Source organism: Sturnus vulgaris, chromosome 11, assembly GCF_052056855.1.
Source record: "Sturnus vulgaris isolate bStuVul1 chromosome 11, bStuVul1.hap1, whole genome shotgun sequence".
NCBI lineage: Eukaryota > Metazoa > Chordata > Aves > Passeriformes > Sturnidae > Sturnus > Sturnus vulgaris.
In genome coordinates this window covers 1176034-1194984 of record NC_142253.1, presented here as the reverse complement: position 1 = coordinate 1194984, position 18951 = coordinate 1176034, and the positions used below count along the sequence as shown (strand labels likewise).

General features: G+C 48.4%; 1 protein-coding gene across 1 annotated transcript; it reads left to right on the top strand.

The window, feature by feature from the left end:
• The first annotated feature begins 3706 nt into the window (after nt 1–3706).
• EDEM1 (ER degradation enhancing alpha-mannosidase like protein 1) lies at nt 3707–16540 on the top strand. The gene is made up of 12 exons (XM_014873905.2): nt 3707–4123; nt 4783–4855; nt 6319–6422; nt 7227–7398; nt 8470–8653; nt 9143–9317; nt 9825–9945; nt 10328–10498; nt 11147–11220; nt 11960–12056; nt 12765–12950; nt 13852–16540. Exons 1-12 carry the CDS (start codon nt 3744–3746, stop codon nt 13939–13941), a joined length of 1827 nt encoding a protein of 608 aa, XP_014729391.2. The 5' UTR covers nt 3707–3743; the 3' UTR covers nt 13942–16540.
• Nucleotides 16541–18951: the final 2411 nt, after the last annotated feature.

Sequence of the window (18951 nt, the reverse complement as noted above, 5' to 3'; positions counted from 1 at the left end):
GATTCCAGTGCACTTGTTCTGTTTCTGGGCTCCAGTAACTTGCCTTTCCTTTGAAACAAGGGAAGTGGAGGAAGTGTTTCCTTCTCAGCACCTTTCAGCCTTGGACTGAAATCAGTACTCATCTGACACTTTATGTCCAAGGTTAAATATTTTCTGGCCTATAAAGGTGTGGAGTTCAGGCATTAGCAGTGGTTTTTGCTGAACTTGGATGCTGTAGCTGTGTTCTAGAAATGTAATCTCACCATGATTGCTTGTCTCAGGCTCTGTAGTGAGCATGGACAGTAAAAAGAGGATGATTAAATTTCCCTTTCTCTTCACAAAAGTTGCTTTTGGGGATGCATTTTAGTTTCACAAGTTACTGCATTTGACATCAACAGCCCCAGCCCTGGAACTCCTCTGGAGTTGCAGGACTTGACTGTTGGCATGTTAAGAAAAGCAGCTCTTGTGAAAAGGCAAACACTGAGCCAGAGAGAACTGGTGGTGGTGAATACCTGGAGGTTGGACAGCAGTGCTGCCTCTGTGACTGGTGGGGTGTGGGCATTGTGTGCTGTCCTGGGTTTAAATCAGCTCTCAGTCCTTGGTGGTGGCTCTGGTCAGTGCAGGTGGTCCTGGAGCAGCAGTGGTGAGATGAGGAATGGTTGTGCTTGTCCCCACAGCTCTGGCAGTGGGAGAGTTTTCCTTGGAGTGTCCCTGTCCTCACAGCTTTGGTGTGGATGGTGATTCCTTCAAGTTCCCATCACCCAGGGCCAGCTGAGGGACTGGGCAGCTGCACAGAGCACCTCTGTCCCACCACTTGGCAACAGGAAAGATGCACAAATGTGGAGCTGTTCCATCATCCCTGGAACCCATAATCCAGTTTCTCAGTGATTTATGTTTTCTCTTTGCATTGTGATGGAGACAGATTGGGAAAATTTTGGGTGCTGACGTATCAAAATGCATAATCTTCACTTTCTGGTAGAAGAAAAGGCCAAAGAAAATGCCTTAAACAGTCTCTCTGTTGGATCTAGGAATGTTGTGCAGGGATCTGTAATAACCTGAGGTATGTCTTAGCAGGATTACCAAGCTTTTAACTTGCCTGAGGTTTCCTTTGTCGTTGCTGTGGCTGTGCAATGGCACGTCCTGGTTTGCTTTGTGCAGGAACTGTGCTCCCCCAGCATGCCAGCACTGCTCCCCTGCCTTGCTCCTGCACTGACCCTGAGGAGTGTGCATCCCAAAAAGGGCTGGACAGCAGGATATTTATTTAGCTGTGTTTCTAAGCTGACACAGACAGTGAATCGTGTTAAAGGAGAAGTCATGTGTGAGTGCCTGAGCTTCAGGGCTTTAGTTCCCAAAATGTGAGTGCAGAACAGTTTGTCTCACCAGACCATGACCCTTGAGAGGGCTCTGCTGCTTTAGGGCTGCAGCTGCTGGATGTTCCAGCGTGTCCTGGTGAAACAGAGGGGTTTTCTCTCACGTGTCACTCCAATGGCAAACACAAATGGCACTCAGAGGGGCTTTGCACATACTCTTTAAAAAGGAGAAGTGAAATACTTGATGTTTTTATCTCCCTCCCAGTGGAAGGTGGGTAAGTAGACCTTTGTGCCAGGATTAGTGCCTTTTAATTATGACATGACAGGTTTTATTCTGTTAAAGGCAACATCTATCATTGTGATAATTTTGAAGTGCTTCAATAAAGTGTTGTTGAAAACCACTTTTTTTGCATATTCATCTGTAGTAGGACAGCTGCTTTTATTATTGTTAGAAATATCTAAGAACTCTCATTACCTAACTGTGGGAAACATTTGAGTATCTTTAACTACATTACTTAATCTGGAGAGTGACTGTACACCTTGTGCTCAGTGCAGGCAACTTTGAGAGGCCAGGCTATGAAATTCCCATTTCTGGTCATTTTTGTTCTGGTACTGGAAGCATTGGTTGGTCTTATTTGTGTTTTTTTTCTGAAAAGACCCATTGGGTTGAAGTTCCTGAACTATATTATCCATCAAACAGAGCAAATATGTCAATAGAGGAAGAAAATGTTGTGGGGTGTAAAATTTAAAGCTAAACTTGATTCTCACAAGAGTCTCAAGGGTAAGTACACTGTTAAGGTGCTTTTCTGTAATTGTTTAACTTGGGGTGTGGACACTGCAGTCTTTGCAACAAGAAGGAATTTTCCTCTTTTGAGAATCAATAATGAATTCCCTTCTTGGTTTGAATAACATTGAGGAGATCCAAGAATTCTGCAGACTGAGGAAGAGAACTGATTGTTCAGGCTAGAGGATTTTCTCTAAAGTCAGCATCCAGAAGCCTGGCTGAACCAGTGAGTCGTGATATTTGGTTTGGATTTACTCATTCTACTGTTTCTGTTACAATAATTGGAAAACAAAGATCTGATTTCTGAACTACTCTAAAACTACAGGCTGAAGACAGATCATTATTATCTGGTTGTCTGCCTGTGCATAATACGTCCTTTATTTTTTTTTCCTGCATTTTTCATATTCTGTCCCATTTCCTGGTAACAGATGAGGCACTTTGGTGAAAGGCCAGCTCAGTTCAGTGACAAGTGACCTGTTCACAGCCAGACACTCAGATGCTGTTGAGGTTTCTGGAGTAGCTTGGAGCTGGGTTTCGTCTTTACCTCCCCCAGCTGTGGTTTCTTTCTGTTCTTTTGCTTATCTTCAAGAAATTTGGTTTTACCAGAACTGCCGAGTGTGCTCACTCTCACATCCACACCTGGCATTTGTCAGCTCTTCCATTTCTGCAGCTGTCCCCGAGCCTGTCCCACGGGGCCACCAGGGCTGCGGTCACACCTGGTGCTCTGGTCCTTGTTATTCTTGTTACCCAGTCACTTCTGGCACTGTGGGCTGGAAATCCCTGCGTCCATCTCCTCCACGATGCTCCTCCAGGAGCGTGGCCTGGCTTCCTCCCACTGCAATTCCCGGGGAATTTGGCTCCTGCCCCGGCCGGGGCTCGTTCCCTGCCGTGTCCTGGGGCTCCAGGAGCCGCGGGTCACGCGTGTCACACAATCCCAGCATCACTGAGGCTGGAAAACCCCAGGATCAGGGTCCCAGCTGTGCCCGATCCTTACCCTGGCCTCAGCCCAGAGCTCTGAGTGCAACATCCAGGAATTCCTTGGACACCTCCAGGCATGGGCACTCCAAACCTCCCTGGGCAGTTCCAAGTCTTAACCACCCTTTCCATGGAGGAATGCGTGCCGTTGTCCCTTTCCGTGGAGGAATTCCTGCCGTTGTCCCTTTCCGTGGAGGAATTGCTGCCGCTGTCCCCTTCCGTGCAGGAATTCCTGCTGCTGTCCAGCCGCTGTCAGCGGCACCCCCCGGGTCTTTCCCAGTTCTGCAGCCACTGTTCCGCAGCCCGGAGCGCTCCGGGGGTGGTTGTGACGGCGGGGCAGGCCCCGGTGGCGGATCTGGGCCCGGTGCCGGTCGAGGCCCATGGCCCGGCCCTGTCCGGGGAGGCCGCTCCGCTGTCCGGCCCCGCCCCGCCCCTGCGCCCGGGCGGAGCTGCGGCCGCGAGCCGTGCCACGACAGCCCCGCGCCGCCCCGCCCCTTTAACGCCGCCGGGCGCTGCCCTTGAGTGACACCCCGCGTGCCCAATAGCCAGCGGCCGCTCCCGCCTCCGCGCCGGCTCCACCAATAGCAGCGCGGCACGGGCGGGCCTCGCGCCGCACCCAACTCCCGTTTCCCTTCCGCTCTTAAAGGGGCCGCGGCGCGGCGCGGGCGGCGCCGCTGCGCTATGCGCGGGCGGCCATGCGATGGCGGTCGGTGGTGCTGGGGCTGCTGCTGCTGCGGCTCGGGCTGCAGGCGCTGCTGACGCTGCTGCCCGCGCTGGCCCGCGGGCTCTGCCTGCACCCGCGCCTGCCCTGCCCCGGCCCGCGGCCGCCCGCTCTGCCCGGGCCCCCCGCGGGCGCTGCGGGCCGCGGGGCCCGGCTGTGGGGCGCGGCGGCGGGCGGCGATGAGTACGAGCGGCGCTACAGCGGCGCCTTCCCGCCGCAGCTGCGGGCGCGGCTGCGGGACGCGGCCCGGGGCATGTTCGTGTTCGGCTACGACAGTTACATGGAGCACGCCTTCCCCCGCGACGAGCTCGACCCTCTGCACTGCCGCGGCCGCGGGCCCGACCGCCGAGACCCGTGAGTGAGGCCGGGGAGCGGGGCCGGGTGCGGGAAGGGAGGGATGGATGGGTGGATGGGGACCCCGGGCTGGCACCGGTCCGTGTTTGTGTCTCATTCGGGTCAAGCTGGGCCCAGCCACGGGACATTTGGTAATGGCCATAAGCTAAAGTACAAGTTCCACCTCTGTGTGAATCGTAGGATGGTTTGGGTTGGAAGGACCTTGAATCCTACCCAATGCCACCCGTGCCATGGCAGGGACACCTCCCACTGTCCCAAATCCCAGTGTCCAACCTGGCCTTGGGCACTGCCAGGGACAGCCATAGCTGTGCCAGGGCTGCTCCCCGTCCCAGGGAAGAATTTCCTGTTAATATCCAATGGAAATCTATTCCCCTTAAGTTTGAAGCCATTTCCCCTTTATCCCGTCACTCCAGTCCCTCTCCGTATTTCTTGTAGTGTCCCTTCAGGTACTGGAATGAATTTCTTTCCATAGTGGGGCAGAGCTGTGGAACAGCTGCCCAAGGAGTGGTGGAGCCTCCCCCTTTGGAGCCTTTCCAAACCTATCTGGACACGTTCCTGTGTCACCTGCTCCAGGTGACCGTGCCTGGACAGGGGTTTGGACTGGATGATCTGCACAGATCTCTTCCATCCTTAACAATTCTGTGATTCTGCTTTTCCAGCTCCAATCTGAACATCAATGATGTGCTGGGGAACTACTCCCTGACGCTGATCGATGCACTGGACACGCTGGCGGTGAGTCCTTGGTGTGGGGACCCTGCCCTGGTCACCCCAGGGACTGCCCTGGCTGGGGGTGTTCCCCAAGGCTTGCCCAGGTGCTGCAAACAGCTGGATCACAAGCTTAACAGCTGGATCACAAACCAGCAGTGTCCCATGGGGGTAACAGAATGAGAGTGGTTGGAGATGCCAGCAGAGGTTTCCAGATGAGACAGAGGAAGTTTAGGAGCTCCTCCCTAAGTTTCAGAGGAGATTTCTTTGGGATGTGCCATCACTGGTGCTCAGGGTGGGTGGATTTGAAGTGGAACTGCTGTGGGTTGCTGGGAGGTCCATCAGGAGGAAGGTTCATTGTGTGCACAAGAGCTGCAAGAGCTCTGATTGTTTCACTTGGCAGAGGGGGCCTGACTGACACACAGATCTGTGTGAAGAGTGGTGAAAGGAAGGAGGGGAAACGCTGTAAAGCTGCTTCTCACCTGCATTCCTGATAAAACTGGGAGATAATGTGAGGAGCAGCTCATTTTTGTGCAGCACAGGGTATGGGGTCATGAGGAAGAGGTCCCTGCTTGGGCATTTTCAGAGGCCCCAGTAGATTTCATTATTCTCATCTGTGCAGGTTTTGTGCCTTCTGGAGTGTCAGGGCTCACTGATGTGCTGGAGCCATGGGGGATGTGGATCTCCTCTGGTGCAGAAGGTGGTTTGGGCTCTATGGGATATAAAACCCTTCCCATTCTACCATGGGACTGCAGCAGTGATGAGGAGCTGCTTGAGCAGGGCAGCTCTGAGCAGAACTGAAAGCAGAAGTGAGGGAAATGTTTTATTGAGAGAGAAGTTTGGGATCTGTGCTACGTGGCTGATAACAATGCCTTCCTGTCCTCCTTCACCAGCGGGGCAGGGCTTAACTTTTCTCAGATGTAAAGGCTTTGGTTGCTAAAGTCTCTTGAGTTTCAGAGGCTGCTGTGTGGGGGAAGCCTGTTCTGCTCCTCACTGCTCACATCAAACATGGGATGCTTCCCCACTGGGCCTGGGCAATGGGGACAGCTGGCACCTGGTGCTTTGGTTAAAAATTTAGGTATGTCCCAGCCTTTTCATGAGCTCAGGCAAGCAGGAACCTGTGTTTTCCTTCCACATTCCTGCTCCCCTGCAATTCAGTTTACATCTCTCTCTGGATGCAGTGGGAATCAGTTCCTAGGTTAGACCTGTAGGAAGCAGGCACAAGGGAACTCCTAAATGTGCAGTGCTGGGTCAGGAGCCTGAAAGGTTGGACTGGTCTTTGGTCAAATAAACATTAAATCAAACTTCATTGTTCTGCGAGCTGTGTTATGGTTTAAGCTAAACTTAACTCTTGAACTGACAGTTCAGGAAGTTTGAACACTCAGTGTGCTAAATCTGACTGCTGGCTTAAGACTTGAACTTGCCATTCTCTTCCCCAACCCTCTTCTGAAGCAACAATTGTACAAACTAGCTTTGTTTTTCTGTAAAAGGTAATGGGAAACTCCTCAGAATTCCAGAAGGCAGTGAAGTTGGTGATTGACACAGTTTCATTTGACAAAGACTCAACAGTCCAAGTTTTTGAGGCAACAATCAGGTATGTGGTGCTGAGTTCCTGTTTTTAAAGCAGTAAAAAGGTTAAAGACTTGGTGAGTGTAATTCAAAGTGAAATCATTGATTTAGAGGTTTTTGGCAGGCTTTATTCCTAAATTGTTCCTCAAGTAAGCTGTTTCTTAATCTTCTCTGAAAATATTCCATCCTTTCATATTGGAAACAATTTGAATCAGTCCCGTGTGGCCTGGAGCAGTGAGACAGCAGTGAGGTTGGCTCTGTGCTTTCAGACTCTGCTTTTTTGTTGTCACTCTTGCAGCAGAGACTCAGATGTGGGCCCAGCAAACAACCCTGGGACAGCTTTTCCCTGGTTTATTTTTGTTTCGTGGACTTCTGCTCACTTTCACTTTCATTTTAGATGAAAAAGACTCTTCTGCCTTGGAAATTATTTTAGATACTGTGTGATTTTAAAGGGTTTCATTTTCTGAGTGTCTCAAGCAGTGTTTATTCCTGCTGCACTTGGCTAGGCTTTCTTTTTTCTGAGAACTAAGTTTATGTAACACCCTTCCTGCCATCTGCAGGGTCAAGGGGGTCTTCACTCCTAAACAGACTTGTTACAAGAACTCCTGGGTCAGGTAAATTTTGCAGAACCAGGTTTTGGGGTACTGTGGCTAACAAGAACATGACTTCTATGTGTGTTCACTACTGGTGGGGGAAAAGCAGATCATTCTATGTAGTGCCTGTAAGGAGCACAGAGTAATAATTCTGTCAGACATGACACCAGTAAGGTGTTTAGGTAAAGAATGAGGTTCAGAACAGACTGAAAACCTGAATTTCCCTTTTCCCACAGGGTTTTGGGAAGCCTGCTGTCTGCCCACATCATCATTACAGACACCAAGCAGCCCTTTGGTGACATGACCATTAAGGATTATGACAATGAGCTGCTGCACTTGGCTCATGACCTGGCAGTGAGGCTGCTCCCAGCCTTTGAAAACACCAAAACTGGCATTCCCTATCCTCGGGTGAGTGGACAGCAGCCCTGGGGGAAACAGGCTCAAAGCACCTGTCCTACAACTTGAATTTTGTGCCTTTTTATGTGCACTTGGGGTATTGAGCCTGCTCTAAGTTATTCTAAAATAACACAGGGGAAACTAAGTTTTGGTGATACAAAAATCATGCAAGTTTTTGTATGGGTAATACAAGTTGCTCCTTCTGTTTAGTAGATGTTTTCCCTGATTTTTCACTGTGTTTGTTGTTCCCTGTGGGTCAGGAGTCATTTGTTTCTGTGCTCTTTGGCTGGAGCATTCCCTGCCCTTTGTCACACAATATTGTCATTAATAAGGAATACTGTAAAGGCAAATAACTGAGGAAAGTGACTCTATTGCTACTAAAACAATTATATCAGGAAAAACTCTTCTGAAACATTTATCATACTTGGCTTGGAGTTTATAATTTTCCTGTAGACTGCTTAGTGGGTACTCAATACTCTGGGATTCTTGGATGCTGCAGCCTCTTGTTTTAAGCAGGTGCAGTTGGCAAGCAGAAGGATGTCACTGCTACTGGAACAATCCTAAACTGCAAAATTATAATTAGCACTTGCCTGGCTGCTCTTAATTTCTGGAAACAGCAGCACAGCTTTTCCTCCAGACCTGCCAGGCTGTAGAAATGTGAATTTTCACTTCTGTTCAGGGCCTGGTAGAGCAGCTGAGGGTGGTGTAACTTCCCTTCAGGCTGCCCTCCATTGGGGAGGAGCATCCACTGAGGAAACTCTTGGTTTCAACAGCACAAACTGGGGGGCAGCAAAGATGGAAAAGCCTGAATGTTTAGTGGAAAGCAAGAAAAAGTGAAGTTTGCAAGGATTAGCAAGTGTAAGAGAAAAATGAAGCTTGCCCACTTTAAGCATGATGCTGCAAAGCTGGAAGAAGAATGTCAGGAATTCTGCAGGAAAGCTTTCCAAGCAGCAATGTGCTGGTTTTGTCTCTCTGTGCACATTCCACGCTCCACATTGTGCAAAAGCTACCAAAAAGGCTTGTTCCTGAAGGTGAGGGTGCAGCTGTGAGCACAGCTGGCTGAGTGCAGTAACCTGTCCACAGGTGAACCTGAAGAAGGGGGTTCCTCCAGACAGCCACAACGAGACGTGCACGGCAGGAGCTGGGTCCTTGCTGGTGGAGTTTGGGATCCTCAGCAGGCTGCTTGGAGATTCCACCTTCGAGTGGGTGGCCAGGAGAGCTGTGAAGGCCCTGTGGAGCCTCAGGAGCAACAACACTGGACTGCTGGGTAATGGCTGGGGGTGCTGCTGTGTCAGCCTGCCTCAGGCTGTGCCTTCAGTTCCTCCACGTGTCCTCACCTTTGTCCTTCTGCTCCCTCTGTAGCTGTTCAGTCACGTTCTCCTTGTGTTCCCAGGGGTTGTGTTGAACTAATGGCACTTTGGGGTTTTCTAAGAAAAATGGAGTCTCTGAAAGACTCCTTAGGGCACAGGTTTTCAAATGGAATTTTTCACAAGACTGGGGAATGGAACTGAAGGCCCTGATTTGTGTCTCCATTAATGTAATTCAGATTGGCAGATGACTAAAAGTACTTAAAATAACTGCATGTGTGTGGGTGTTCCTCAGATGAATCCACCACAGTAACACTCCATCTGATGTTAGTCTTTGATCCTTCCTCCTTGGGAATTTCTGAACGTGTAATATTCCCAAGTCTTGACTGGATTGTTTTTCTCTGATATACTCAGCAACCTCAGGCTAAACTTTTGATTTGTTCTGAAAGGAAATGTTGTGAATATCCAGACTGGTCACTGGGTTGGAAAGCAGAGTGGACTGGGAGCAGGCTCAGATTCGTTCTATGAGTACCTGCTGAAGTCTTACATCCTCTTTGGGGAAAAGGAAGACCTGGAGATGTTCAATGCTGCTTATCAGAACATTCAGAACCACCTGAGGAGAGGGTATGTGATTCATGTCAGCATCAATTCCTTGAGCAGTGAATCCTCTGAAGATCTGAAACTTACCTGTTTATAGTGCTTTGTGTCGTGCTCTAGAAAATCTGTTCTCCTTTTTACTGTAAGAAACAAAAAATCTCATTTCCATGGCAGTCTGCTCTTTCCTCAGCTACTGATTGGGTGCAGAGAAGCCAAACTGGTTCCTATCCCATTTATAAATGTTAAGGCTGAGAAAAGTCTGGCACTGCTAAAGAAATGCATTAAATTGGCTGCTTTGTTCTTCTGAAAGCCTGATCTTGCCTAGCATGACTTTTTGGTAGAGATTCTGCTGGCAGAGCTCTAAGATAGGATACATCCCTTTATGAATTCACTTCTCTGAGAGCATGACTGGTGTTTGGGTTCCTTTCACCATGAGCCCAGCACAGCAAAGCAGTGGCTGCTTGCCTTTGCTGCTGGCAGTGTGCTGTGCTGTCCTCAGGCAGAGCATTTCCATGTGCTGTTGTTCCCTGGCAGTCGGGAGGCCTGCAATGAAGGAGAAGGTGACCCTCCCCTCTATGTCAATGTCAACATGTACACGGGCCAGCTGATGAACACCTGGATTGACTCTCTGCAGGCCTTCTTCCCTGGGCTGCAGGTAAACTTCCCTTCTGGTAAAAGCCAAGGAGAAAGGCCCAAACTAATCCTGGGCTGGGAATGAGTGTGAGTTCTGAGCTGAGCTCCCTCCTGAGGGTTTGCATCTGGCTGCTCTGATAAGAGCTCAGTTGAGCTCTGCATTTACACAGCAGTGAGGGGAGGCCTGGCCTGCTCTCTGCTAGATCTGAGAGACTTTGAGCTTCCCTCTTTTAACCTCAGCATTTGTATTCTGTGCTGTGAGGCTCTGCTGAAGTTTTTACTGCAGAGAATGAATGCATTCGTACTTTTGGGGGGTTATTTTGTGTGAGTTTTTTCATCTTTGCTGGCTTGCAGAACTAAATGTTTGTGTGTGTGTGTGTTTCTCTGGCTGCTCTCGTGCCCAGGTGTTGATAGGAGATGTGGAAGATGCCATTTGTCTCCATGCCTTCTATTATGCCATTTGGAAACGCTATGGAGCTCTCCCAGAGAGGTACAACTGGCAGCTGCAGGCCCCAGATGTTCCCTTCTACCCCCTGAGGCCGGAGCTGGTGGAGTCCACTTATCTCCTTTATCAGGTATGGGACTTCTCTGAGCTGCACATCATGGCTTGGCCAAAATCCTTTTGTTCAGAAAGTCCCTTTTCCTCCAAAAAAGTCCCTTTTTTCCCCCTAGAAAGTCCCTTTTCCCCCAAAAAATTCCTTTTTTCCCCCTCTGACCTGTGGCCAGCTGAAGTTTGGCAGCCCTGGAGCTGCCTCTTGTCATGTGGAGTCTCTGGGCAGGCACTGCAGTGTTGAGCAATGTTGTGGCTCTGCTGTTTGCTTCAAAAATAGCCTTTTTTTATAAGGCAGGCAAAAACAACACTAAACCACCTTTTCTAAAAGCTGCTGGCAGATTTTTACAAGGCAAAGGCTTGTGACTGCTCAACCAAAATTGTTCAAGTAAATGTACCAGCTTTCCTTGCAATAGTGTCCAGGCACAGATACAATAAACTAAAATAACTCTGCCTACAAGGAAGGGATCAGAGAGTTTGGATTTACTGCAGGTTTTCTAGGATTTGCACTAAAGCAAATGTGAGAAGCTTGCATTGGCTAATCCAAGTCATGCTCCTATAAAGATAAGTTTGCTGTGATACACAAGACTCTGGTGCCAATAGGCCTTTGTTGTGTTATTTTTACAGGATTTAAAATTGCTGACTCTAACTCTTGTCTGTCTTCCTTATTTAGGCCACAAAGAACCCATTTTACCTTCATGTGGGAATGGATATTCTGCAGAGTTTGGAAAAATATACAAAAGCAAAGTCAGTCTTCAATGTTCTTTTCTTCTCTCAGTGCTATATACCTACATTTTATTATACAAATATTATATAGAATCCAGTCTGCCACATGTAGGTAAACCAGAAAACCCAGCCCTCCTTGAGAGCCACAAGTGATGATTAATTTATTGAGCACTTCTTTCTTTCCTATCTGAAAATGAAATTATAGTCCAGTGGCAACTTTATACCTTTGGCATTTTACCACTGCCTTTCAAAATGCATTGTTGATGATCAGCTGCTAAAAACTGCTGAAAATAGCAGTTGGGATTTTTCCTAGGGATCCTGCAGGATTATTTCTCTGCTCATGTTTAGCTGAGCTGAGGGATGGCCCCTAAGCCAGATGCTGTTGGATATCAGCTTCCAATTCAAGACAGCAGCAGTGAGCCCTGACTTTAATACTGAGTAGCTGAACTTTTTGCAAGGCTCGGGGTGAAGACAATTAATTTTTATTCCTTATTATTAATTGACTCGTTATGTAGACAGATGTGTAACAACTGGCCAGGTCAGACATTGCTGCTGAGTGGGGTTCAGGTGATCACAGAGCCCTCAGCACCCCAGAACCAATAACCAGTGAGTGTTTACACAGCACAATTGTTCCATTTGAACTTCAACCCCGGCAGTGGGAATGCTCTGAAGTGAAGGAATATCTGTGAAGGAATATCTGGGCAGCACTCAGAGAGCAGCAGAGCTGGAACTGACCCCAAACCAATGTCCAATGTTGCAGGTGTGGCTATGCCACGTTGCACCACGTGGTGGAGAAGACCAAGGAGGATCGAATGGAGAGCTTCTTTCTCAGTGAAACCTGTAAATATTTGTACCTGGTACGTGTGTGCTCCACTGGGCACAAAAACGGCACGGGAGGGGGCAGGAGGTTATTAATTATTAATTAGAATCTGGGTTGGGGGCAGGCATCATTAATGACAGCCTGCAGGGCTCTGGGGTTTGTGTTTGGGGGTGATTGAGGCTCAGCTCCTCTTCTTTGGCCTCACCCCAATGTCTGAGGTGAGGCAGCTGCCCAGGAGTGGTTCCTGAGCCTGGGGAGCTGCAGATCTTTGGGAAAAGGCTGGACAGGAAAGGGAGCAGGAGTGGAGGGAGCTGCTGCTCAGCTCTCAGCTAATTGCTGCCTGGAGCAGCCTCTGCTTTCTCCCCACTGGCTTTGGCACTCCCAGCAGAAAGAATTTGGGCTGACATTGCCTAAGCCCTGTTCTCAATCTCCTTTAGTGCAGAAAACCAAATAAAACTGTGACTGAGTGGATGCCAGCCTAGAAATGCCTCACAGAGCAGCTTAGAAAAATAAGGGCACTTTAAGTTGTGCGAGAAGTTTTTCTTGTGCTCTCCTCTTCTAACTCCTCCGATCAATCCCTTGCATTAAGGTTATTTATTGCCATTTGCTGCAGCTTTATTTAGCACTAAAAGGTATTTTTATGTGATCCCTCAAAGTGTGTGAGTAGCTGCTTCCAGCTCCTTGTTCCTGGGAGATGAAGGATGTGGCACACCTACAATGACTGTCTCTCCCTTGTCCCCTTCAGTTGTTCGATGAAGAGAATCCAGTGCATAAATCTGGCAATAAGTTCATGTTTACTACTGAGGGCCACATCGTGTCTGTGGACGAGCGATTCCGGAGCTCGCTGTGGGAGGACATCCTGCCCGGAGGGGGGGACAGCGCCCACAAAACCAAACCCCCCGAGCTCAAGGCAGCCAACTTCAGCTCCAACGTAAGGAATGCACGGGCTGCTCCTGCTGGGGAGTGGGGAAGGGGCAGGCAGCGCTCACTGAGCCCTTGGGAGGGGGTGCTGTAAAGGGTTTCCTTTAGAAATGCTAAATATCTGATGAGCTGCCCTGAAAACAGGAATGGGATCGTGTGAGGGATCCTGGTGAAGGTGAAACCTGTCCCCTTGGAAGTATTTTGCAGCAGTTTTTTTGTTCTTTGTTAAATTACTTCCAATTCCTTTCCCCTTCCCATTTTCTTTGCCCTTAAAACTCCTCTCCAGTGTTGCTGTCAGGGGTAAAGGGAGAAGCAGAGGATCTTCTAAACCAAACCATCTAAATTAAGCTTTGTCTTCCTCAGTGTGGTTTCGGGGGTGGAAAGGGGACCTTTCTTAGCAAGGCCTCAGCTGAGAGCTGTGCCTCCAGTGCCCATCACCAACCAGAACAGATCTGGTTTGAATCACAGAATCACAGAATGGTTTGAGTTGAAAGGAATTAAAAGAGCATCTCATTGCACCCCCATGGGCAGGGACACCTTCCACTGGAGCAGTTAAGGACAATTTTTTAAATCTCTGCTGGGAGGTTCTGGTGTGGCTCCTTCCCTCCTCCCCACAGAGCTCCAGGAAAAGAGCATTATTTTAGACATTCACAGTTGTCATAGTGAAGGAAATCTCAGTTGCACAACAAGCTGTGCTGTGTGTTTGGAAGCTGCAGCCTGCACTGAGGAAACACTTGCTGCTCATTTATGGGATTTGTGCTGGAAGTCTGCAAAGAATGAGAGCAAGTTGGAGTAAAAAGTGTTATTTGGTACAATTTGCTGTACTGGGAGGATCTGAAAGGATTGCAGAGGGGATGGGCTTACCTGGGTTTGGATTTGAGTTTTTAAAAAGGTGTTAATTTTCTCAACAGTGTAACAGAGTCCCTGATGAGAGGAGGTACCTGCTGCCCCTGAAGAGCAACTACATGAGACAGATCGACAGAATGGTGGGACTGATCTGAGGGACTCTGCAGGGGAACTTCACAGGAGCTTGGGATTGCCCTGCAGACATTCCTCCCCCTTCAGCTGCTCCCTGCACAGCCTGAGTCCCCCAGGTGTCCCCTGGGCCTGCCTTGGACACAAAGGAGCTGGAGCTCAGTGCTCCACAGGGTAACCTCCTGTGCCACCTCAACAGACAGCTCTTGTTTCAAGACTTCCTATGAAAAATGTTGTTGCAAATGAAGGCTGAATATATTTTAAAAGAAAAAAGAAGGCAAATTGGCCACTTAGCTACCTCTTTGTAGCTGTGTTACAAATGTCCCTCTAGAGCAGGGTCTGGTATTTCATTTGAAATGATCTTGGGGTTTGGGGTAGGAGTGGGGAAGTGCAATTTTTTACACCAAGTCGAATTATTGGATTTTTCTGACTAGCAATACACAACCTTAAGGTCTACTCAGGTAGGAACCCACTGGGTTTGCTGAAACAAAACTGCTCTGTGTACTCTTGGAGGGATAACTGCTGGTGGTGTAAGAGCTGTTGGTAGAGTGTGACATCCCTCCCACCCACAGCTGACAGAACCTGCAGGGTTGTGAGAGCCTGTAGCTGCAGCAAGCAGTGATCAAACCAACCCAGGTGCCTTTTTGGGAGGGAAGGGGGAATTGCAAAGCCACTCAGGCAGAAGTTCCCAAAGTTTCCTTGTTTGCCAAGTTTTAGTGCCTTTTCAGGAGAGATGCTGCTAAGAACTGGTGTCAGTACACGAAGAACAAACTATTCCACATTCCTGACAGGATTCATGTGGTAGTGCCTTAAGTTCCCTTCACTAGCAGGGAAAACTGAGCTTCCTTGGGAAGACAGAAAAGTATTTCTGATGATCTGGTTGTAAAATACAGTGGAACCCAAAGTCACTTAAAGAGAGATGTTTGGGGTTTTTTTTAAGATACTGGAAGAATATCTATGAACTTCCAGGAAGAAAGCAGTTAAGGGCTTGAGGGATGACGACAAACTGAGGCCAAAACAACTATTTTAAATATAAAAAGTTGGGATTATTTTTTTTCCAGTGGTTCCCCATCGCTTATATACTTCTAATTTTTGACTACAGTTGAAGTAGTAGAATGTTATTTTTGGGTTAATGACTTTTAAATTGAGGCATAAATATAAGGGCAACTTGATCTGCTGTATTTTCACCTTCTTACAACAACATTGGTTTTCATGAACCACGTGTTGCAACTCAAAACATTTCTAATAAATATGAAGTTTGGAGAGGTTATTGTTGGAATCTTTTAATGTACAGATGCACCTCAGGGACTTTGTTGTAGAATCTTTTATTCCATGAAAGTTGAATCTTGTATTCAGGCAAAAAAAAAAAAAATCATCAAATCTTCTTAGTCTTATTCTGTGTGTTTGAAGGGTTGGAGGGGGGAGAGGGAAATAGGTTAAAATTTCCCAAAATACTGCAAGACAATGTTTGCCTTGGTGTTTGAGGCAGCTGAGGTGATTCCAGCTCCTGTAGAATTGGCTTTGCCAAAGGTGTTATTGGAGTGTCAGAGTTGTCTGTTTGAAAGGAAAACAGGAATTGCAGGTGTTGTGATGCTGGGAGAGGTCTGGGCTGTGCTTGCAGGAGGAGGAGGATGGGCAGAGGCAGGGATGCCCCCAGGAGGGTGGGAGGCATTTCTGCCCACCCACAGCAGGGGGGTCTGGGCTCTCAAATGCTGCTCCTGGGCCAGCTGGGCCCGTCCAGCCCTGCGATGAGAAATGAAGGGCTGGGAGCCCAGCACAGCATCCCCCACTCTGTGCAGACTCGGGGAGTGGCAGTGCCAGGCTGGGCAGGGTTTGGGGACACCAGGACACCAGGACAGACACACCCTCAGTGCAGTGCTGGCTCCTCCTGCTCCGGCTTTGTCCCACACTCCCTGAATGTGACACTGGCCACTCTCTGTGTGTGTGTGTGTGCCCTCTGAACTCCTGAAGCCAGGGAGGCTCCCAGCCCAGGAATGTGCACAGAATCCATGCCAGAGCTTTCCAGACACAATTCCACAACTGTGAGGAAGTTGCACAACTCTTCTGCCATTGTGTTTTCCTGGTGATTGCCAGGAATAGTGAAAGGTGGCTGAGAGTGGGAGCAGCCCAGACAGGAATTGCAGCTTTCCAGCCAAACATGGGCAGCTTCCCTGGGGAATTGCTTTGGAATTTCTGTTGCCTGGTGATGTGACAGTCATCTTTCCATAGAAATGCTCTTTATCCTCGTGGAGGCTGGTGGTAAAAGATTCGGTGTTCCTGCAGGAGCCAACTTTTCTTCCTCTTTGTTGTAAAACTGCTTGGATACGTTTTTACTCTGTAAGTAAATGAGAGCTTTTGTACAAGTCAATGGAATCAAAATGGAACTGATAACAGTGCTGGAATTACTTGCTGAAACAGACTCTTGTATTTCTTGGTATCATGTGCAATATCAGGTTTTCCTAACTAGAAGTGCCATGTATGCTTAATTGTTATTTATCCATGAAGTATTTAACTGAGGATGGGAAACTTGGAAGAGGACCAAATGTGCTTTCATGAAATGTCCTGAATTTTCAACACTTGGCTTGCATTTTGCAAATCTGCATTAAAAAAAATAGTGTTTGACTACTTGGATGTGTGTTTGTCTTGCAGGGGATCTCCCTTCTGTACGCTGGGATTTCATCTGGTTAGAGCTGGGAGAATCCCATTTATTCTTCCTGCAGGAGAATAAACCCACCCCAAAACCAACAGGGCTCTGTTCCCGTTTTTCTCCATAAGGATTTGGGGGCAGCTGAGAGCAGGGATTGATGTGGGGTGAGTGAAGTGTGGCAGTTCTGGTCTCACGAGCAGGTCCTGACCTCCCTGCTGGGATTCCCAATCCTTTGTTCAACCAATCCATGAAAAACCTGGTTCAGGTGAGAATTCTGCACCAAGAGCCCTGCAGGGCTCTCTCCAGCCCATGGATAACCAGCAGCTCGTGCTGGGTTTGAGAACAGGAACTGGAAATGAGCTGTCTGCCCATCCCTGGGATTTATTGGTTCTCTTTTGCTGCTTTTCCCTCCTGGATTTGTTTTCTCTCTGCTTGGCATTATCTCTTGTGTTTTCTCTTGCTTTGTAGTTCTGCTGCAAAGGCTGGTGGAGCTGCCAAGGGGTTTGCTGTGTGTGGATCAAACTCCACATTCCAGGGAAATGTCTGCTGAGCATCAGCGATGGGAATTTTTGCAGCGGTTTTAAAGTTCCTCTGGGTTTTTGGATAATGAGATCTTTGCCTTTCTTTACTTTTGCTGCACTCAGACTTTTAAGTGTCAATTGTAAAGGGGCTGAAATGCTGATTTTGGGGCCAGCACCCCAGCTCTGATGTTTTCCCTGTGGTTGCACATTTACCAGAGGAGTCACTGCCCTGCTGTTTGCTGTCATTCCTTATCTTGTCTTGCTGCCTTATCTGCTCCCAGAGGGTTGAGCAGCTCTGGATTGGGACTGAGTGCTTTGATTGCAGCTTTTCCAGCCCACATTTAAGAAATTATCTCAAAAAACCCCACCCTGCCATTGTTGCTTTCCTGGTTGATTGGAGCGTAGCAAGATCGCTTGTGATAACAAGATTAAAACTCCAAAATTGTGGTTGAAAACTCGTTTTTTTTTTTAGATTAAAAAGCACGGGACGAGCTGGGTTTTCGAGCAGCACTGAGGTGTGTGATGCTGTAGCTCCGGTTTGCTTCCAGCAGAGCCCTCCCTTGTGCCGCGGTTCGAGGCTTTGGCTGAGCCACTGAAACCTCGCTGCCTGCAGGGTGAGCGCTGAGAAAAGCAGATTATTTACCGATTATTTACAGATTTACAGCTTCCCGGGGAAAATGCGGGATTATCACTGCCCAAAGCTGCAAAGCATCACCGAGGGGGAGAGGGGACACTTGGAATTCCTGGAGTTTTCACCTTTGGAACTGCTTTTAGGGAGGGATTTTGTGTCACTGATCACCTCTCGTGTGATTTATCCATCTCAAAGACACCAGTGAATGTTCCCTGCGAGCTGCTTTGTGCCCCTCCAGCCTCTCATCTGTCCCCACACTGATGAGAGGCCATTGGTTTGGAACCATTTTACTGAAAAGCACCTTTTTCCCCCCCAAAAAAATCTGTGTTTTTTTGTTGCTCTGGAGGAGGAGAGCTGGGGGAGCTGCTCCAGCCTCACCAGAGCATCCCAGTGCCCGGAGCTGGTCACTGCCATTTTCCAGGGGGAAACCTTGGGAAGTTCTTTTTTATTTAGGTCATGATGGTAAGGGGGGAAAGGCACCAGTATGGCCCAGTCCTCAACTGGTGAGGATGCTCTGACCTCCTGCACAAGGCACAGGTGGGAACTGGGAGAACTGGGAGAACTGGGAGCAGCCCCAGGGCAGCCTTGGTGATCAGGGCTGGATTGAACTGGGTTCCAGTAGGAGCTCCAGTCTCCATGGGGAGCAACTGGTGTGACTGGGAGTGCCCCAGTGCCACTGCCCAGGGGAGAGGGGAGAGGGAGAAATCTCTGGAATTGGGAGATTGAGGGGGAAACTCTCTGGAATTGGGAGATTGTGGGGAGAAGTCCCTGGAATTTGGAGATTATGGGGGGAATTGGCACTGGAAAATCATAAGGAGAACTCTTTTGGCTTTTCCACACTCCAGGCAGGTGCTCTAAAATACAAAAAAAACCCAGACAAATTAAATGGGGAAAAAAAAAAAAAGAATATTTCAGTTTATTAATACTTTTGAATAATTGAAATTACTCGCTGGGTAAGGCCCAGGGGCTTTCCAATAATGGCAATCTGCATACTGTTAATTATTAATAATGTTCATTTGGGCTAAGTCATTGCTAACATGAATAGCTCTTGGAAAGCTCCATGAATCATCATCCTCGTGCTGTGACAGCACCGTGGTTCTGTCACAGAACTTCACATGGAATACAAAACTCTGGCCTGAAAAAAAAAAAAAAAACAACCTGCTTTTCCCCCTCCTCTGTTCCAGAGGAGATGGATTTTTGCAGCAGCCTTCAGGAGGAAAAATTAACTCGAGAAGGA